This window comes from Leptinotarsa decemlineata, unplaced genomic scaffold (assembly GCF_025532065.1).
Source record: "Leptinotarsa decemlineata unplaced genomic scaffold, Ldec_3_MD MMD2_P_RNA_scaffold_1, whole genome shotgun sequence".
NCBI lineage: Eukaryota > Metazoa > Arthropoda > Insecta > Coleoptera > Chrysomelidae > Leptinotarsa > Leptinotarsa decemlineata.
The window spans coordinates 4,063,891-4,083,707 of NW_027412523.1; the positions used below are offsets into that span (position 1 = coordinate 4,063,891).

At 36.8% G+C, this 19,817-nt stretch overlaps 1 protein-coding gene across 2 annotated transcripts in view; it reads left to right on the top strand.

Moving 5' to 3' along the window:
• LOC111507811 (uncharacterized) overlaps nt 1-15,425 on the top strand; it is a 198,019-nt gene extending 182,594 nt beyond the window's left edge. For both annotated transcript variants that reach the window (XM_074180093.1, XM_074180117.1), the window contains exons 5-7: nt 8,396-8,567; nt 8,629-8,709; nt 10,571-15,425. In XM_074180093.1, coding sequence (XP_074036194.1) covers nt 8,396-8,567; nt 8,629-8,709; nt 10,571-13,498 — 3,181 coding nt within the window. In that variant the 3' untranslated portion in view covers nt 13,499-15,425. The remainder of the gene's footprint in view (nt 1-8,395; nt 8,568-8,628; nt 8,710-10,570) is intronic.
• The last annotated feature ends 4,392 nt before the right edge of the window (nt 15,426-19,817 follow it).

The window sequence follows — 19,817 nt, forward strand, 5'->3', positions numbered from 1 at the left end:
TAACACAAGGAAACGCGCGTTGAGCGTAAAGGAGCGGTAAAGTTTGTGTTGAAAGCGAAAAAAATATTTTTAAATTAGCCATCGCCTCCGTAAACCACTTCAACGCCACCCCCAATCTTCTCTGTGCCCTTTACTGCTCCCCTATAGACCTCCAGCACCCACAAGGAGGCGTTATCGCCCACTTTGAGAAAGACTAGTCGACAGCTTGTCAAATCTAGGAAGCGACTCCAAAATCTCGGACCCCCCCTAAGATGCGCTTTCGTTGGGAGACTGTGTGTGATAGAGAGAGATAGAATTCTCAAGTCTCTGGAAATCTTCATCACAAATTGTCCAAACTGTTTCTACTACATCAAAAGCCCTCACTTGAATAATATCTCTTGAAATCTACAGCAAGTACAAAAATGTAGGTGAAATATTTCACTAGTATTTTATGTAATTCATTTGACTATGGATTACAAGGGTTCATGATCTACATACTCACAAACAATCTTCTGGATTATCTTTGGATTGAATTTAATTCGTTATTCCAAAAAGGCGATCCTCTTGGTGATGGCAGGGACCACTCCAATCCCTATTTTTCTCTCTGAGATTGGCCTAAGCGGCTCATATCAAACCTCTTCTTCATTTCATCGCTAGCCACCTGGAGTTGTTGCTATTAGGTTTTTTCTAAAGTTGTGTTGGTTTGCGAAATTTCGTTCCGAAGATTTTGGCTTCGAAAATAAGCCCCAAAGTGGTCGACCTCATGGTAATCCCTCATGGCCTGACGCACGAGTACCATTGGAAAGAATCAATGGAGACATGGAAGAGGAAATTATCGAGGCAGAGAAGCCTCAGGATAGGATCGAGGAGCTGGTCACCCGATTGGTGAATCTTGGAAAACTGGCAAGAGCCACAGAGGGACGTGGAAAGCGATTTTCAGAATGGGAGAAGAGTCAGAATCCCCCCTCCAACATTTAGCGGATTGGATCAGGAGGATCCAATCGATTTCTGCAGGAAGGCAGAAGATCAACTAAGTGACCTTCACCCTTCAGTATGGGTCAGCATGGCCGAACAATGACTGAGGGGTGCGGCAGCGGCGTGGTATACGCCGTAGAGAAATATGACCTTAGACTGGGCTTTTTTCACGAATCGTCTTCAAGAAAGGTTTGACAGTGTACTGTTAGTGAGCTCATTGGAGAGTGATCTATATGTAGTCGACCAAAGACGATGCGAATCAGTAACGAATTTCATTCTGCATAAGCTCGGGTTAGCCAGGAGGCTATACCCCGAAATGGCCGAGAAGAGGATCGTTCAATTGATATTGAACAGGATGTGTGCAGAAGTGAAAGTTCATTTGCAATTGCATACCTTCACAAGCATCAAAGAGCTGACCCAGAAAGCAGTGGCTGTGGAGTCACTGCTAAGAGGCAGCAATGCTAACAACGTGAACAGTGGCACAATTCGGCGAACCCACTACGACGACAGTGGGCCTCGTCATGACAACGTTGGAACAGAGAAGAGCAGAGAGGGTCAAAGATAGGACCCGACCAAGAGTGTGTTGTTTTATGGAAAGTTCTAACATCATATCTATTTCCAATTCGTCTCAACTTTTCAGATAGTCCTGGAAAATGAGGTGTAACATAGGTTGAGAAAGCAGAAATTGTTAAATTTGTGATGCTAGTATTATGAACCTTCCTCTTGGGTAGTTTTTAAGTTTATGGCATTCAAACACACATATGCCGTGGATGACACCGCGGATGATCTGTTCTGTTATAACCTTTAATAGTGATTGAAGGTTATTCACATTGACACACAAACATTAAAGTAGTTTTTTTTTGCAAACGGCGCTGACAGAATTTATTCAACTGGAAATGACAGATGGCATTTGAAAATATTTCAGAATATAAGAGTAATAGGCCGCCCTTTCGCCCTTTTCAGTGAATTATTTCTCTGAGAGTTGAAGGAGCAGAAGAAAGAACCTTCCCTGACTTTTGCTGACAAGTCCGAAAGGGAAACTTACTTTATTGATTGGTACAAGGGTGCGTATCGTCGAGATTCTTCGGATAAATAAAACATGGCTTCAGGCTTTAAGTCTGACAGCCAAACTGGTATAGTAACACTCAGAATTGAAAAATCCTGGGATGCAAGGATTTACGACGCGTTAAATATTTCGACGCTTTTTTGCTCGTTCGAGCGTAGTTCAGAGGAAAATCCGTATGGAAAATGTATCAGATGCGTGGCTGTCTAGCGCTGTTTCAATATTTCATTTCTGTTTCGATAGATTTGTAGGTGTCACCTACTGATATTGATATGTGTCCGTATTTAATCCAGCGGTTTTATTCGAAAGTAGGCATATGATTTCAATGCATGGGACCGATGAGAAGCTTTTGAAGGTTCAAAAGGTGCAACTCCTAATTTTACTTGAAAAATAGTCGTGCTTCTATGAGTACTAATGAACGTAGTAATTATTATACTTATTCTGACGTATTTTTCATCTTTTGTCGCTCAACATGGGGTTTAAGAAGTTTAATAGGATTGCAGAAACATCACTCAAAAAAAACATTTTTATAAAATTCCGTTATTCAATCATTAGTAAAATGAGTTTCAAAATTCTTCATCTGATCGTAACATTTATTGGAGAATTACATAAATTTGAGAAACTTTTTTGCCATATCTTTAAATTTGGTAAACCTTTTCCGAAATCAAGCACCCCACGTTGGGTAACTAAAGATGACATCGTCTTTTACTAGATAAATGACGGACATACAAAGTTATTCTTCAAAAAATTATGGATAAACGTTAATATTTGGCATTCAGAAGAAATAAAATTACAATAGTCATACTGAATAGGGAAAAGAGCTCTAAAACAACTTAAAAAAGAGGAATTGAATAATGCATTCAACATTTAAAGAGATTCCTTTCTATTTCACCATTTGGCAACATCAGTTATAGCTAATAAAGGATAATGAATCTGTTACCTGAATGAGACAAACAAAGACGACATATTTCAGAGGCGTGCTGTGACATTCTGTGACATATGACATTTTGTGCACCCAACCTATCTTCCTCAATATAAATAAACAAACAAAACAACTGTTGTTTATGTGGCTTGTGGAGATGGTATTGAACTATAATTTATATTTTGCTTTAATTGTTGATTTATAAAGAGCTCTAAAACAACGCATTTTAAACTTATCATTTCAACCTTTTTCTTTAAAAAAATATTTAAATACTTGAAAAAAAAAATGAAATAATGTATTCAACATTTGAAGGGATTCGTTTCTTTTTCATCATTTGGCAACATCGGTTATAGCTAATAAAGGACAATGAATCTGTTACCTGTATGAGACAAACAAAGATGACATATTTCAGAGGCGTGCTGTTCTGTTTACCTATGTTCCGAGTTCCAAGCTATTCTGTGACATATGACATTTTGTGCACATAACCTATCTTCCTCTATATAAATGAGTAACAAAACAACTGTTATTTATGTGGTTTGTGGAGGTGATATTGAACTATAGTTTATATTTTGCCTTAATTATTGATTTATAAAGATAATTTTCCTTTTTTAAAGTAGAATATCAACTTCTGAAGTGACGAAAATGTCGATATTATTAGGAGAATGTCACAACGCTACTGTCAAATAGTAATCATGGCCTGCTTACCAAATACCGAATGGAAATACCATTCTGAAGGGACATTTTCACAAATAAATGTTCATAAGTCCGAAACTTGACTAGTTAGGTATAGGTATGATATACATAGAAAGAAAGCAAATTTCAGCATCTTTCCGAATTTTCAATAATATACAGGGTGTTCCATTTGAAATAATCAAATTTCAGCAACTTTTTCAAGCAAACGAAAAAACTGTATTTTTTTACCACCCTGTATTGAAGTAACGAAGATTAGGCTGACGTGTGGGAAGTGTCTAAGTATCACCTAACTCCAAACCAAATTTCGATATCATAGTACTTCTTAACTAAAAGATATCGGCATTTTTAGAAGTCATGATTTTCGAAGAAAAAAATTGAAATTAATTTTTATTTCGAAAACGGTAACAGATAGGTATAGGGAAATATCAAGAAAAGTTGTCGGGCAATTGTTGGAGATTCCAAAAATAATATTATATACAGAGTGTTCCATTTGAAAAACCAAAGTTGCTACTGCTTTCTAATAGAAGCGGCAACACCGCATTGTCGAAAATATTTTAGTTGGCTAGAGAATGTCCGAATATGCCCTCCATTAAATTTTCAAAGTGATCCGTTGTCTGGTTCACCAGAAACGTCTAATGTGCCATCCACCGTGAATCAGCCTGTATATGTTGGCTATGACTGGTGAAAGTGGCGATCCCATTGGCAGTCCCTCATCTTGTGTAAAGAATCCGTCCTTCAGTTGGAAATAACAGTTCCGTACACAGCATCCTAGTAATTACATGATTACTTCTATAGGTAGATTCGTTCTCTCTTTCTTGGTGTTTTTTCAAAATCTGGTACAACTTCCTTTCGATTGATGCAGTAGGGTCCCGTACGATATTTGTGTATCGTCCCTTCTGAAGAACCTCTTCGATCTTCTGTTCGTAGAGGACGGTATCCATTACCACAGTAGCGTTTCCTTTATCTGCAGGTAGGATCTTGATGGTGTTGTCTCTACGTAGGCCGTTCAGAGCTCTAAGTTCTTCATTGCTGATGTTAGATGTTGGAACTGGTTCTCGATCCAGCTGTTCTCTTATTTTCCATCTGAACTCTTCTGCCTCGGTCTGGTCAATAAGGGAACTGGTGGATTCCACTGCAGTAATTATCTCCAAAGTGAGCATAGATGTTGGCGTAATGGCGAAATTCAGGCCTTTTCTCAACAAGGATTCCTCTATTCTCGTGAGCGGGCGGGAACTCATGTTGATGACGTTGGCGGCTTCATAGTTGTCCTGTTTTCAGTCGGTATTTGGGCATTGTTTCCTCACTTACTTCCCACACTTTCTGTTGTGGGTATTTTACATGTCTTGGCGGATCTTCAAGCACGTGCTTTCAAAGCACGGACACGAACTACTGAAATTCATCATGAAACATTGTCAATCACCTTCAAACAACTTTCTGCTTATTCTTTATTCAAACCTCACTGTGATCTGAAATTCTTAACTATTCATACTTTTCTCTGGTTTTCTAGTTTTGTTCAAATACTCAGTTCCTCTAGAAATACTGTTCTTTTTTTCAATGTACTGCATTGATGTAAGCTCTGGCTCTCAGTTTTCAATGATTACAATCTGACAATATTTCATTGGATGCCGCCGGACGACAAAAACCTAAATAACTACTTTCCCGAATGTTTCCACACGAATTTCATAAAAGCGTGTTGTCAATCACCTCTTTTATATATCAATTTGGCTATCATTATTACAGTTTGGTCGCGCGGCTGAATTGGGACCCCGCCGGGGCAGAAATACTCTTTCATGTCGCGTCTACCCATACATGAACACCAACATAATGACTGGCCCACATGTCAATAGCACGCCCTTGTTTCCGGCTCTCATTATTACCGCCGAATGCATCTGCACAAGCGGTTCCTCTTTCTTGCCTCCGTACATAAGTCTGTCCTTGTTTTCTTCTAATGGACAACGGGTTAGTACGGTTGTGTCGTCGTTATTTTTACACACTTTATATTAGCTTCACCTGTATGTATATATTTGTGTATGTTTGTTTGTATGTATGTTTGTTTGTAACTGGGATCTGTATTGACAGAGTTATCGGCATCATTGCTTGATCTATTCGCGGAGAAAATATCAGTGGAACATTTATCTTACAACATTAATGAACTTGAATTCAAGCCTGTTCAACAATTTGTTCTATTTTATTTTTGAGGCAAAGAATGTAAACTTTCAGAACTGGACTCTGGTTTTATATTATTATCAGTGGACATGGCTTGGTATCTCTTCATTGGTTTACCTGACCGTGTTTGTGTACAATTAGGGACAGGTAGCCAGATTTCTTCAATGTTCATTACGTCTTCTTTTCTATTGAAATTATCCCCATGTTTTTGAATTTCTATTGCCTCTCTACATTGTCTTGTAATTTTGAGTTTTATCGAGTATTACTATATCTCCGAATGAGATAAAAATTATATGATAAGCCTTCATTACGTTATTCTCTAGCATTTACTGAACTAATTGAACCGGACTAAGAAGGCAGTCCTTGGAAATGTCGACTTTGAAAATGACGCCACATTTGAATGGAATTAAATTCGTAGGAGTTTAATTGTAGGAGTTCAGACGATTTCAATATGTGATCACATTTTGAAATATTGAAAATACTAGAAGACAGATGAGTCTGAGCTGTAGGTCCTTCATATACGGCGGTTAAAGCAGAGTAAAGCGCCCTGAAGAATGAATATCAGACAAGGACAGATTCCAAATCGAGGCAAAAAGATTTCTGTGTGGTCAGATAAAAATGCTAAATGCTTCTATACAATTGGGAATGCGCTACTCGTTCGCTCGTTGTATGGGTATTCGAAGTAACCGCGATTAAGGAATTGCGGATTTTCGTAAGGATTTAGGAGGATGTTGTGGATTCCACTGGACCTGATCGAGGATAGCAACGATCTCGGTACAGTCGCCGACAATGTATTTATTACCGATTCACGTTGAGCTGATGATTTCACTGTGTTGAGGGCTCTGAGCGGAATGTCATTATGTTTTAAATCGCTCCTAAAATCTCTGTTGGTAACAAGAATCGACAATGTTTCAAGTCTTTCACGCTTCGAAGGGTGAAACAATCGATTGTTCAGTTTCAGCTGTCAATTTAACTTCAATATTAGATTTTTCAGTATCATTCATGTCAGGTGATAATACATATTGAAAATATAGTCTTATAATAGTTTTTTCGGAGTCTTGGAGCACGTAAAAACAATAAATCTAGTGTGGGGGTAATTTTCCAGAAATTATCGTACGGTTTTCTTTGATTTTGGTATTGATAACGTTTGGAATATCCTTAACCGAACGCTGTAGAAAAAAGAGGTTGGAAAATTGCAAAAAAATAACGCCCCCCCCCCACTTGGGTTATTATGTTCCACAGTATATGTAAGGGCGATGATCTTTATGTATAAAGTCCCTCTTAGGAAACTGAATTTTGATTACAGACTCACATGGACCGAGTCTGTAAATTTATTGTGAATAAATATATTATAATTTGCAATACAGGACTCCATAATGGGGTTCAGAAGCTTCGGTAGAAATTATTTTCATTTTGCAGAAGTCTCTAGTTCGAATAATCGCTTTAGTTGGACGAAGTCGTGTAGAAGGTGTTTCAAACAACTCAAACTTCTTGTTGTAAAAATATATATTAATGAAATGGGTTTTTTGTTAACTGAAAGAGATCAACGTCTCTATCGAATCAGCAAATTAATAATTATGCAACTCACTTTGGAGATTCACTAGTACATCTGGATCGCATCGAATAACCCTGTAGCAGGAAGGTAGAGTACCAAAAATTTAACAAATTAGATAGGAATGTAAAAGCAGATCCTCCCAATATATATGTTATTTTTTTCACTAATTCATTCGCATGTAATTTCAATTTAATTTTCTTCTTGTTATTGTATAAAGAAATACTTTTCAAGAAGTGTTGTTGATTATTATCACTATTTATATTATTGTTTTCACATTTACAACTGACGGTATAAGGTTGAAACTCTTTTTTTTCAGACTATAAAAATCAGACATATTTTAGAGGTATTATGTGGCCTTGATGTCTTTACCTAATAGTAGTTCAGAAGACTGTTTAATTTTTATCAATATTTCACACAAACAAGCTAATGATCTCAACATTTTAGGAAGTTTTTATATAAATTTGGGAATTTTAAAATAAATCAATCAAAAACATCGTTGATACATACATACGATCTAGGTTAAACAATCTTTTTCAACTGTCAACAGAATATAACGACCTCAAAATTCGCGAATGTTACTGATGAATTGAAAGGGGTATATTTTGTGAGAAATTGTTTTTAGGAAAAAAATTGGCAATTTTGGAAAAAATGGCATAATGTCGGTTTCAACTCAACTAAATGTTATGATCTTGTGATTCACTGTTTGGAAACTTTAGTGTACTAATGAATACTACTGGAATTTAATATCAAAACACCAAACCGTAATTTCAACACCTTGACACGTGTTTCGAGCACCAGATGATCATCTTCAAGAGGAATATTTATGAATGTTATGATATTTGTAATTTCTATAGTAAATTCATCAAACTAATGTATTCTCACTGTTTTGAAATTTGTTAACTGATTAATCATGACCAAATCATTCTCAACAACTCACTTGGCTGATTTGAAACTCCTAACTTGTTATATCCCCTCTACAAATGTTATTTTCAAAAGAAAGATGCTAGTTTCACTTTACTCACTGTATATTTCTTTGTTTCAGTGCTGATTCTTCCCCTGGAGCTATAAAACTACCAGGTTTCAAAAACGGTTTCGACGCTGAAGAACAAAAAACGATGATGAAGAGATATCTACAATGTCCTGGTATGTGCAGGGTGGAGGTGCTCAAGAAATTCGTAAGGAACAAGTACAACGTCGATACAAGTCTTTTTCATGTGAGTTTCACAAGCTTCGTTAACTGATGTTGAAATAACTTGATTTTTTTTCGTTTTTCAGATCGATGTGCTGTACAAGAGGGTTCCCCTTCCGGATCATTATACTCTCATCGATATCGCTTACATCTATTCGTGGAAAAGGGTGAGATTGCTCGACGTTTTTGTTGTATTTGTAGACTTTTCATAGTTGTCTTAAGGCGGATTTACACCAAACGACAAAACCGCAACAAAAAGGCAACTATGTCGATTTTGACGAAGCAAAAACTTGAGCTGTCAAAATGAGAAACATGTGACATTATTTCTTTATTCAAAATGTTAATTTGTGGTGGATATAAATTTCGATGATCTCATTTCTCTATCAATTCCTAGGCCATCATTCATTAAATCTGTCAAGGGCGCACCTAGGATTAAATTTCGGGGGGGGAGGGGGGCTAAATCAACATGTCACATTTATATAAGGAACAAAATATACCGTTATATACAAAATAACCGTTATTTTAACACCTCGACACGTGTTTGATCACCGAGTGATCATCTTCAGAATAACTCTGTTGGATGACCGATAATGACCAGTGGGCTCATTTTATATTAGTAGTTAGGAATCACACGTTAAAAGGTAAGACCTCGTTAGTCCTTAGCTCGCACAAGTTTCTCAACTTCTGAGAGTTGTCGTTCGTATGGGGGCGACAGCTGATTAACGGAAAAAACAGATTTTAAACAGATTTTTTTAAACAGTAGATATCATCTACTAGATGAGCTCATTTTAGAATAATTATCTGTATTAGTAGATAATCCCTTTTTTTTAGTAACTATTATAAATCTCGGGGGCTGCAGCCCCATGGCACCCCTCCGGGTGCGCCACTGAAATCTGCCATAATTGTATCCCCTCCAAAAACTATTTGTCTTCTCAACAATGATCTCATCCAGTATCTTGGTTTTTTAGCTTTTGCTCAAAAGATTCGATTATAAAAAAACCGCGGGTCATTATGAAAACATCGTCTAGATATGGCATGATGAAAAACTGTTCGTGTAGTGGAAACGACAGAAAATATTTCACGAAAAAAAAAAACAACGCGACTCTGACTGATTTTTGTCTGTTTGGTGGAACTAGACTTTTGCGTTTGTTTTCGAAACTAAAACAAGTCATTTTTTGTTGTTTTTTAAACACAACTAGTAGCAAGGAAGTCCGTTTGGTGGAGACCAGCCTTAAAAAGAAAAGATGATTGTTCGCTTATCACTGTCACATTAAAATTTTCAAAATCTTTATTTACATTGTCATCCAAATAACACCTTGTCAGATTTTTTTTAAGGCGTCGACTACGAGGTCATTGGCCTTCTACTATTAGTTTGTTCAACATTTGATTTCTTCTTCAAATTTTTGAGTATAGCCCAATAGCTTTCATAAATTTTATAATTCTCTCCAGACTTTCATTATGATCTTTCAAACATTCCTTCATAGAATTTGGTATTTCAAATCGTTGTCTAGCTTCAATAATACTGTTAAATATTCAACTGATTTCTATATTTTTGGTAAATGAATGTCATGAAACGTTTACTAACCTACTGAAAATTGACAAAAGCTACTTGTTTCGTGTAATAGCGTGAGAAAGTGGACTGTATTTATGAACACACGTAAACATTTTAATACTCAACAAAATTATCCCCAACTTTGCAAATCAGTAAACTGCCATAGAGGGAAACGTTCATAACTTTTCAATTATACCACTGCTCATGAGTTAAAATACTACAAATATTTCTACTTGCAGACACCTGACTTCGTGATAAGTCCTAATGAGTTCTCTTTCTGTAATATGGCATTTCCATAAAATCTAAATATGTTAACAATTCATTAACAGATTATACATTTTACTCCCTGTAAAATGTGAAGTAACCTATAAAAGAGGCTTACATTATACCACTTTCAATCCGCTTCCCCCACTTAGACCATAACCTATATTTTATCAAAAAAATGTATGAAATACTTACATACGATTTATTTTCAGAACGAACCGATGAAATTCTTCTTCAGGATAACCGACATCAACAAGGTTTCAGAGAGGTTCGACTACTTCGATTCGCAGAATCCCATGGACTTTGTTGTCAAAACTCCTGCCAGGACGTCTCGGAATAATGGAGACAGAATCGGTTCTAGCAGGAAGAGGGAAAATCATCAGAAGAAGAATTCCAAAACCAATAAACAAGCTAGTCCCAAAAAAGATGTTTGTGATGAAAACAAAAGTGAACATAGAGGAGGTGATTCTAATAACGCCATCGAGACAGACCGTGTTACCGTTGACGAAAGTAAATGTGATAATATCAGTGAAACCGACATGAAACGTAGTGAGAGAAATGTTAGTGAGAATGACGTAAGCGTGGACAAAGTTACTATAAATGTAAATACTACTGTATGCAGTAGTAGTGGTGATGAGAAGAAAACTGTTACTGATTGTACAGATAAAGTGTTTATCAAGACAGAGAAAGATTCGCCGAAAATCGAGTCCAATTATTGCGATCAAAGTTTTGCCAACGAACTGGTGAAAGTGAAAAGCGAAGTTCCTCCTCCTGCTGAAAATTCCGGACATTTCAAGTCCGAAATACGAAATGATAAAGAGGAAATCAAGAAAGCAGTGTATACGAATATCACTCTGAACCGTACTAATAATGTGGAAATAATAACAAAAATTCAGAAAGTTTCTAACAAAGCTGGTCAAGCAATTGGTCTGAACATAATAAAGCAGACTGTGAAAAATAACACCGCGACCAAAAAGGTGCCAAGTTGTAAAAAATCCCCACAGACCAAATCTAATTCTAATAAAAGTGTCGGGAAAACTATCACCCCCAAAAAAATTGAATTTCCAAAAAATGATCCTTCCACAACTACCAACAAAAATGTGGACATCGTTACAAAAAAAGACGATTCGTCAGAAAGTCGAGCGAAGCAAAATTCTGATCAAGGATCTGCAAAATCTGACGAAGAAGAGAAACGTAAGTTCCTAGAGTCCATAGAACTAACTGCAAAAAATATTCCTTGCGCTAATGAAAAGAAACCTGACGCGCAAGTCACGAATAGCCAGAAACGAAAATCCAGCCCTAGTAAAAACGAAACTACTCTCAAGAAAGCTAAAATTGAGAAAAAACCCACCACGAGGATAATCCTCTCGAAACCGAAACAAAACCAGACACCGAAGACCTCGCTACAGAATAAGGGGTTGAAATCTCTGATCGAGAACTGTAAAATACCATCTTCCCTGTCCATAACCATCAAAGATGGCACGGAAGATAGGTTGCCTAGTTTAATACCTCCCGTCAAAAATTTCATAGAAATTCTCAAGCTCCCCGATGAGACTGGGCAATCCGATAGAACTGGAAAAGAAGGATCTGCTACCAAACTCGATTTCAGTTTGAAAATGAACGATAACGATAGCGAACAGAAGGTCGACGAGGACTTGGCACAGATCGCGAAGAGTCTAACCGAAAGAATCCCCATGTCGACTACGATTTCGGAAATCGTCGGCCCCAAACCCCAGTTTCCCATTCCAATGAAGACTAACGTACCTTTGAAGTTCATCCAACCCTCGCCTGTACCTGAATTGTGTAACAGAGTTTTGAATGTGCCGAAGGAGAATAACAAACTCAATCCCAGATCTCCGCAAACGTTCCAAAAGATTTTTGAGGAGTCCATCAAGAAGCCCGAGGATGAAGGCGAGACTCACGATAAAATCGGGCAGAAGTCTGCTTTGGATTTGAGCAACGATAACACCGGAGCTTCGGCTACCATTAAAAGAAACCTAGCAGAAATAGCTACGCAACTTTTCAAAAAAACGAAGTTAGAACAAGAGAACAGCTGTTCTGATGATTCGAAGGTTGACGAAACTGTGACCCCGAAACCGAATCCGAAAGTTCCGATTCCAAGACTACCAAACCAGAGGAATCTGAAACCGCCACAGAAAAATTTGAAGTTCGAAGTAGCTGATCCGATGAAGTTCCAACAGACTCTAGCGAATCTCCATTCGAATGCTCTGGGGATGAATTACACAATTTCAGTGGGTCATAACGGACCTGTGAAGGTTAACGGTGTGGTACCTCTTGCCAAACAAGAGCTAGACACGAAGACAGCTAGTATACCTGCCAGTTCGACGGAAATGAAGGTGAACGCGTTTGCTGCTCCGAAAGACATAGCCGCCTCATCCCCCAGACCTAGTCCTATCCCTCGGAATCTCTCTCCCGCCGTCGGCTATAATTCGCCCAGGAACTCCCCCAAGCACTCGCCCAAATCTTCGCCCATGATAAAGCACATGTACGCGCCCGTGCCAAACCTGATGATGGACCAGCTCAGAGTGAATACTTTCACTCAAAGAGCTCCATCGCCCAAAGTGAGTAACTTCAATAAATCCCCCAAATCCTCGCCGCAGCTGCCAAGCTCATCGGCAAATCTTCCCAGTCCAAGCAAACATCCTATTGCTTCGCCCGTTTCGTCCCCGAAACCAGTTGTCTCTTCGCCGAAACCTTCAGCTTCTTCGCCAAAACTACAGACCTCTTCGTCCAAACCCCAAGTTTCCTCACCGAAACTACCAGCAATGTCGCCCAACGGGCAAGCCTCCACTTCTGGGCAGTCAGTTCCTTCTAAAGCTAGTCCCAAGGCGAACACCAGTGGTGATCAGAATCCCGCGCTGAGTCCCAATCAGATTCTGGAGAAGTACAACATACAAAATTTGGCTCAGATGTCGGCGAGTTTGAACTTCAACGCTAACTTCGGATTGAATCCAAACAATCAATTGGCCGCCATTCAGCACGCCATGCTGTTGAAACATTTCGAGATGCAAAACCGTCAAAATTGGATGAACATGAATCAGGGTCCTCTGGTGCAATACGAGAGGTATTTGCAGAGTTTGAAAAATAACCATTTGTTGAGCAACATCAAGGAAAACTGACTAACGCGGAAGCGTTTGTTGTTGAGTGTTCCTTCGATTGTTTAGGTTAATTGTACATTTATTAGTTGAATAGTCTAGTGATCAGATTATCTTCGAAAACAATTATTTTGTGGTCAACGTTTCGGATTTATTGGTATTCTTCTCATGGCTCGGGGCAGTGATAAAATTACTCGCCGTATAGGAGAATTGCCATGTTGAAACTATAAATAAAAGTCATTAGACGGGTTAGATACATTTAAGAAACAGTAAATACTGTGGCTTTAAATAAATACAGGGACTGTGGGGTTCTTGATATTTTGTTTCTCAAAATCTCTCTTGTGTTCTGAAACTCGTGTTTGCAGATAACGCCCGGTTTGGCCTACATATCATTTTGGGACACTTTCCACCGTTTAATTTTCAAACTATGTTAGAGTATATATCTGGAGGTGTTTTAGGTTTCAGTTTAGATGAAAAATAGTTTTCTGATTTGAGAAGGCCACTTTAATTTGTTTGTTACTAAGTAACAGGGCAAGTTCTTCAGACAAATTTGACACACATGGAATTTTATGATATTTTGTGTTTGCTCTGGTATTTTGAGTAGAGAAAGTTTTTTTCCTGATTATTTTTGAACAAGGGATATTGGCATTTCATTTTTCGTAGGATCTCCAACTAATCCAGTCACTTTATGACCAGCAAAGTGGCCTATTCAAATAAGGATACTGTTGAAAACTATTTTTCATATACATAGAAACCTTAAACACCGCTAGATACAATCTAACATAGTTCACAAGCTGAACTGTAGAAACTCACAAATGATATGTTGGTCAAACCGGATGTTATCTCATAACACGATTTTCAGAACACACGATTCATATTCTCAAACACGATAGTGTCTACACTAGTGTAGACTTAATCAGTGGAATACTCAAATAGTTCTTTTTTTATTTCACTTCACATCAATGAAAACAGGTATAAATCAGTTTGTTTGTTTCATGTCACTGTGTGCTGGTATTGAATAGTTTGTTTGATGCAGCGGTTTTCATTTTGTAAGTGTCCAACACGTTTGATGACTTTGAATTTAGTTGTGTCAACATGGAAAACTCATTTTCGAGCCCTGAAGAAGAATTTAAAAAATTTTGAAACGTCAGCAAGAAAACAATTGTTCATCTAAGATAATTTGATCGTGTTACCCAAAAAACCTTTCTAGAAATGTACATTTATCTTGGCTGTTCTATTTTGAATAATTCATATCACGAAACGGAAATGTTAGTGTAAATGAAATTGTATTCCGAAAATTCCTGAAACCATTTCCGACAGCTTAATTTTTTTTGAACGATCAATGACAAATCAATGTAATTTGAAGAACCACAAAAGTGTAACAGGGCTTTTTATTGAACATCATAGATTGGCTATTTCCAATACGTATTTTCAGAACTACCTCCAATCTTAGGGATCGCGATAGAGGGGTTTTATTTTTTGAAAATATTTCCAAAATTGAATTCCGATGTTTGAAATAACTGGGTTTCATGTATTTGAATGTTTAGCGTAAATTTTGAAAACGAAACTGTTACTTGTAGACAACTTTTAACTCAAGGACTACCACTATTTTTAAACAATTTCGATTTACTGGAGTACTCACTATCCACCCTATCATATTTATTGAATTTTCATTTTCGGTTTGCGATTTTGCAATGCATGTTTCCACTTTTGAACTGGATTAGTTCGCATTTTCCTTTATGTTCGTTCATTTTGCATCCTACTGTTTTACAATTCCGTTGGTTATTTATTTTTGTTTTATATTTGGGAATTTCTGTTGATGTTTCTATATTAAATTATTGTTTATTTTTAAGTTTCTTGTGATTAAGAACGTGTATTATACTGATGTAATTAGTTAGTTTAAGAAAAATGTAAAATATTATTTTGCAATTTTCATTAAAAAAATGAAACTACGAAATCCGTCATTTTTGTTTTCACTAACCTCAATTTTACCAATCAAAATATCTAGGAAGGTACGTTTCGATATTTTCATATAATAATAATAATAGTGCTACTCCTTGATAGAAATTTGGCCTCCCTTTCAACTGAACTGTATTTAGATACGTTCAAACAAAATATTTTCAAATCGAGTTAAAATTTTACTCGAAATGGAATAAGTCAAGTCGACCATTTTAGCTTGGCCTTTGATATGTATAGAAAAAAATCAGTGGACTATAGAGGAATCACACGTTAAAAGGTAAGACCTCGTTAATCCTTAGCTCGCACAAGTTTCGACTTCTGAGGGTTGTTGTTCGTAGGGGTGCGACAGCTGGTTAACGGAAAAACAGATTTTTTAAACAGATAATGGAAAGTTTCTGGAATGTGTAGTCCGTGTAACACTGTTCATAATTTTCCGCTGAAAGATGAGGTTCTAATTAAACCCGTTTAGCTCGCTACACCCAAATAGAATTTTATTGGAGTATCAATTCATCTGGTTAATCTGGCGACGAATTCATTTCAGTGCCAAAAAACTCAATGGGATTCAGATCTGGATGATACGGAGGCATTTGGAATATGCTGAATTGGTAAGTTGCTCTACAATTGTTCATAATTTTTGGTTGACGTACGGATTTTAACTAGAATCCGTTCAACTCGCTACAGCCAAATAGAAACTTATTGGAATATTGATTGATCTGAGCCCATGTTTTTACTGGCGACGAATCCATTTTAGTGCCAAAAATCTCATTGGGATTCAGATCTGGATGATATGGAGGCATTTGGAATATGTTGGATTCGTAAGTTGGTCTTCAGTTGTTCATAATTTTTGGTTGACGTACGGATTTTAACTAAAATCCGATTGGATTTTGATTGATCTGGTTGAAATTTGAGTCCATGTTTTTGTGGCGACACATTCATTTCAGTGCCAAAAATCTCATTGGGATTCAGATCTGGATGATATGGAGGCATTTGGAATATGTTGGATTGGTAAGTTGGTCTACAATTGTTCATAATATTTGGTTGACGTACGGATTTTAACTGAAATCCGTTCAACTCGCCACAGCCAAATTGAAATTTATTGGAATATTGATTGACCTGAGTCCATGCTTTTACTGGCGACGAATTCATTTCAGTACCAAAAATCTCATTGGGATTCAGATCTGGATGATATGGAGGCATTTGGAATATGTTGGATTCGTAAGTTGGTCTTCAATTGTTCATAATTTTTGGTTGAAGTACGGATTTTAACAAAAATCCGATTGGATTTTGATTGATCTGGTTGAAATTTGAGTCCATGTTTTTGTGGCGACATATTCATTTCAGTGCCAAATATCTCAATGGGATTCACATCTGGATGATACGGAGGCATTCGAAATATGTTGGATTGATAAGTTGGTGTACAATTGTTCATAATTTTTGGTTGACGTACGGATTTCAACTAAAATCCGTTCAACTCGCTACACCCAAATAGAAATTTATTGGAATATTGATTGATCTGAGTCCATGCTTTTACTGGCGACGAATCCATTTCAGTGAAAAAACATCTCATTGGGATTCAGATCTGGATGATATGGAGGCATTTGGAATATGTTGGATTGGTAAGTTGGTCTACAATTGTTCATAATTTTTGGTTGACGTACGGATTTTAACTAAAATTCGATTGGATTTTGATTGATCTGGTTGAAATTTGAGTCCATGTTTTTGTGGCGACATTCATTTCAGTGCCAAATATCTCAAAGGGATTCAGATCTGGATGATACGGAGGCATTCGAAATATGTTGGATTGATAAGTTGGTCAACAATTGTTCATAATTTTCGCTTGAGGTACGTAGTTTTACTAAAATTCGTTGAGCTCGCAACACCCAAATAGAAATTTGTTGGAATATCAATTGATCTGGTTAACATTTGAGTCTTATGTTTTTGCTGGCGACGAATTTATTTCAGTACAAAAATCTCAATGGGATTCAGATCTGGTTGATGGCGAGGCAATAGAAATACGCTGGATTGATAATTCTTGGTTTAGGGATGAGGTTTCACTAAAATCCGGTCCAGCTCGCTATACACCCAAATAGAATTTTGTTGGAATATCAATTGATATGTTTAATCTAGCGACGAATCTATTTCAGTGCCAAAAATCTCAATGGAATTTAGATAAGACATGATCTGCGGATCATTAGGTTTTTATGAGCTTTTCAAAATGCCATAGATCCAGTCGTCTTTGGTGAGTTTGTGTTGAGTGAATATACGATCTTTCCCTGAAATTAAATTCTGAACACTCTAACGAACAGACGTTCCTTCCTGAGATTTGCTTGTGCATTTCTTCAACAAAGAGTTTCACCTTTTCTGTGTATTACCATTTTATTGATGGTTGACAGTGTTTTTGAATTTTTTACTTGAATTTATTGCGCTTATTTTTAATAATTGAAAGCTGTTGAGTGTACTAACTCACTACACGAGTTCCTCTATGTTAATGAGCTCTCTCTCATTCCACCAGCTGACCTACTGGGCATCCAATTATCGGAGGCACAGCTAGATTTGCCAAGCTGTAGTAACTTCTCCAGTTACTGTTTGTGCTTCTGTAAAATTCAATAGTTTACTACGCACGAGCGTTGTGATACTGAGCATTCAATTCTCAGTGGTCAAGCTGAAATTGTCGACTTGCGAATACCTTTATCTATTATATTTTACTCAGAGCCAAGGTTACTGAAAAGTCTCTCCAACCATCTGCAGGTTTGAATGGACGAAGCAATACACACATTTATAAAACGTCACCGTCAGCGGGACACATTGAGAAGGGGTAAGTATTTATCCGGAGTAAAGAGAAGGAAGGTAAGAAAGTTTTATTATTTCAATTCACAATTGCTATTTTGAATATAAGTGTGATATCAATAGAGGTGAGATGTTCCTTTATTTTTTTCCTCTATCGTTTTTATGTCAGGATTGTACCTATACGTCATGTTTCTAATTCTGTACATATTTCAGTGTTGTTCTTCAGTCTCATAAAATTCACTTCAAAGTTTAGTCTGCATTTGTCAACTTCACCGTTCCTTTGTTCTCAGAAATATCTTTTGGCAACATACGTAGTTGATAGTGCTATCTTTCTTTGCAGATCATTCCTTCTTCAAAACACCAAAAACATCGATCATCAGTCTTACCAGAAATTTACTAAAAACGATAATTTAGTACATCAACTAGATACTCTCATTACATCTAATTGAAAACTCATCCAGCTTTCCACATTTTGTCATTTAACTTTTTCCATGGCCAGTTAAGCGATACAACTGAATACTTTTCATTTGGTCACACCTAGAAAGTAATCCAACAATTTCGTTTTCGGCCTAATGAGTAAATGAAATTTTTCAATGACGTTCTGTTGGGATTTTTCCTGACGTTGCGCCAGCGCGTGAATGGCAACTTCAGAGGTTTGTGTTGTCACTTTCATAGTTGCAGGCAGTGTTTTTATGTAAGCTCTTGAATTTGGTAACATTTTATCACTCTCACTTCAGTGTACTGAAGGTCCTGTCATAGGACCATAATCCATTACTTCTTACTGAAAATGTTTTACTTTTCGAAGACATGGTTGACTGGAAATATTCCATATATGTATATGGCGTTCTGGTCAGGAAGAGTACCTATGAATTGAAAACGAAATATTATTATAAAAGGCCGTTTTTTTTCTTTTCTTTCAAAGTTCCCTACATTTTATGTTCAGTGTTGGAGATGTAGAAAGCCAAAACGGTTTTCTCCCAGAGTAGTTACATTGACTTTAACATTGAACATTCAATTCTTCTCCCTGAATCAAATATATTGGATCACAGAGTTGATAAGTCATTATGAATTATATGTTCTCTGTTCTGTGCATCAGCTTGATTCCAAAATAAATTTTATTGTTCTTTGCACCGTGACACAAAACACCAATTGATTTTGTGTTCTATAGTCATGAACCATTAAAATCTGTTCAACCTTACCTTTTTCAATACTACCCAATAGATTTATGTTTTTTCTGATATTACGTAACATTGTAACAGATACGACTCAATGGCAATATTTTTATTACAATAATAATGATATATGCAACACTGGTTGGAGGTATATTGGTGTACCTTCCGAAACCACAAATTGTGTTGAAAAATGGCCACCAAAACTTATCAGTAAGAAATGTTGTTAGATCCGAAATGTTCCTAAAAATGATTTGTTTGCTGTTGTTGCTTGATGAAAAAATGTCATGACTGACATGAATCAAATGTATAGAACAACAATGAAACTATCTTCAATATCGACTTGTAATATACAATAATGAAGCTATTAATTTATTTCACCTTAACCCATCACCTTCACTTAATTACTTTAATATAAAACTGTTCCA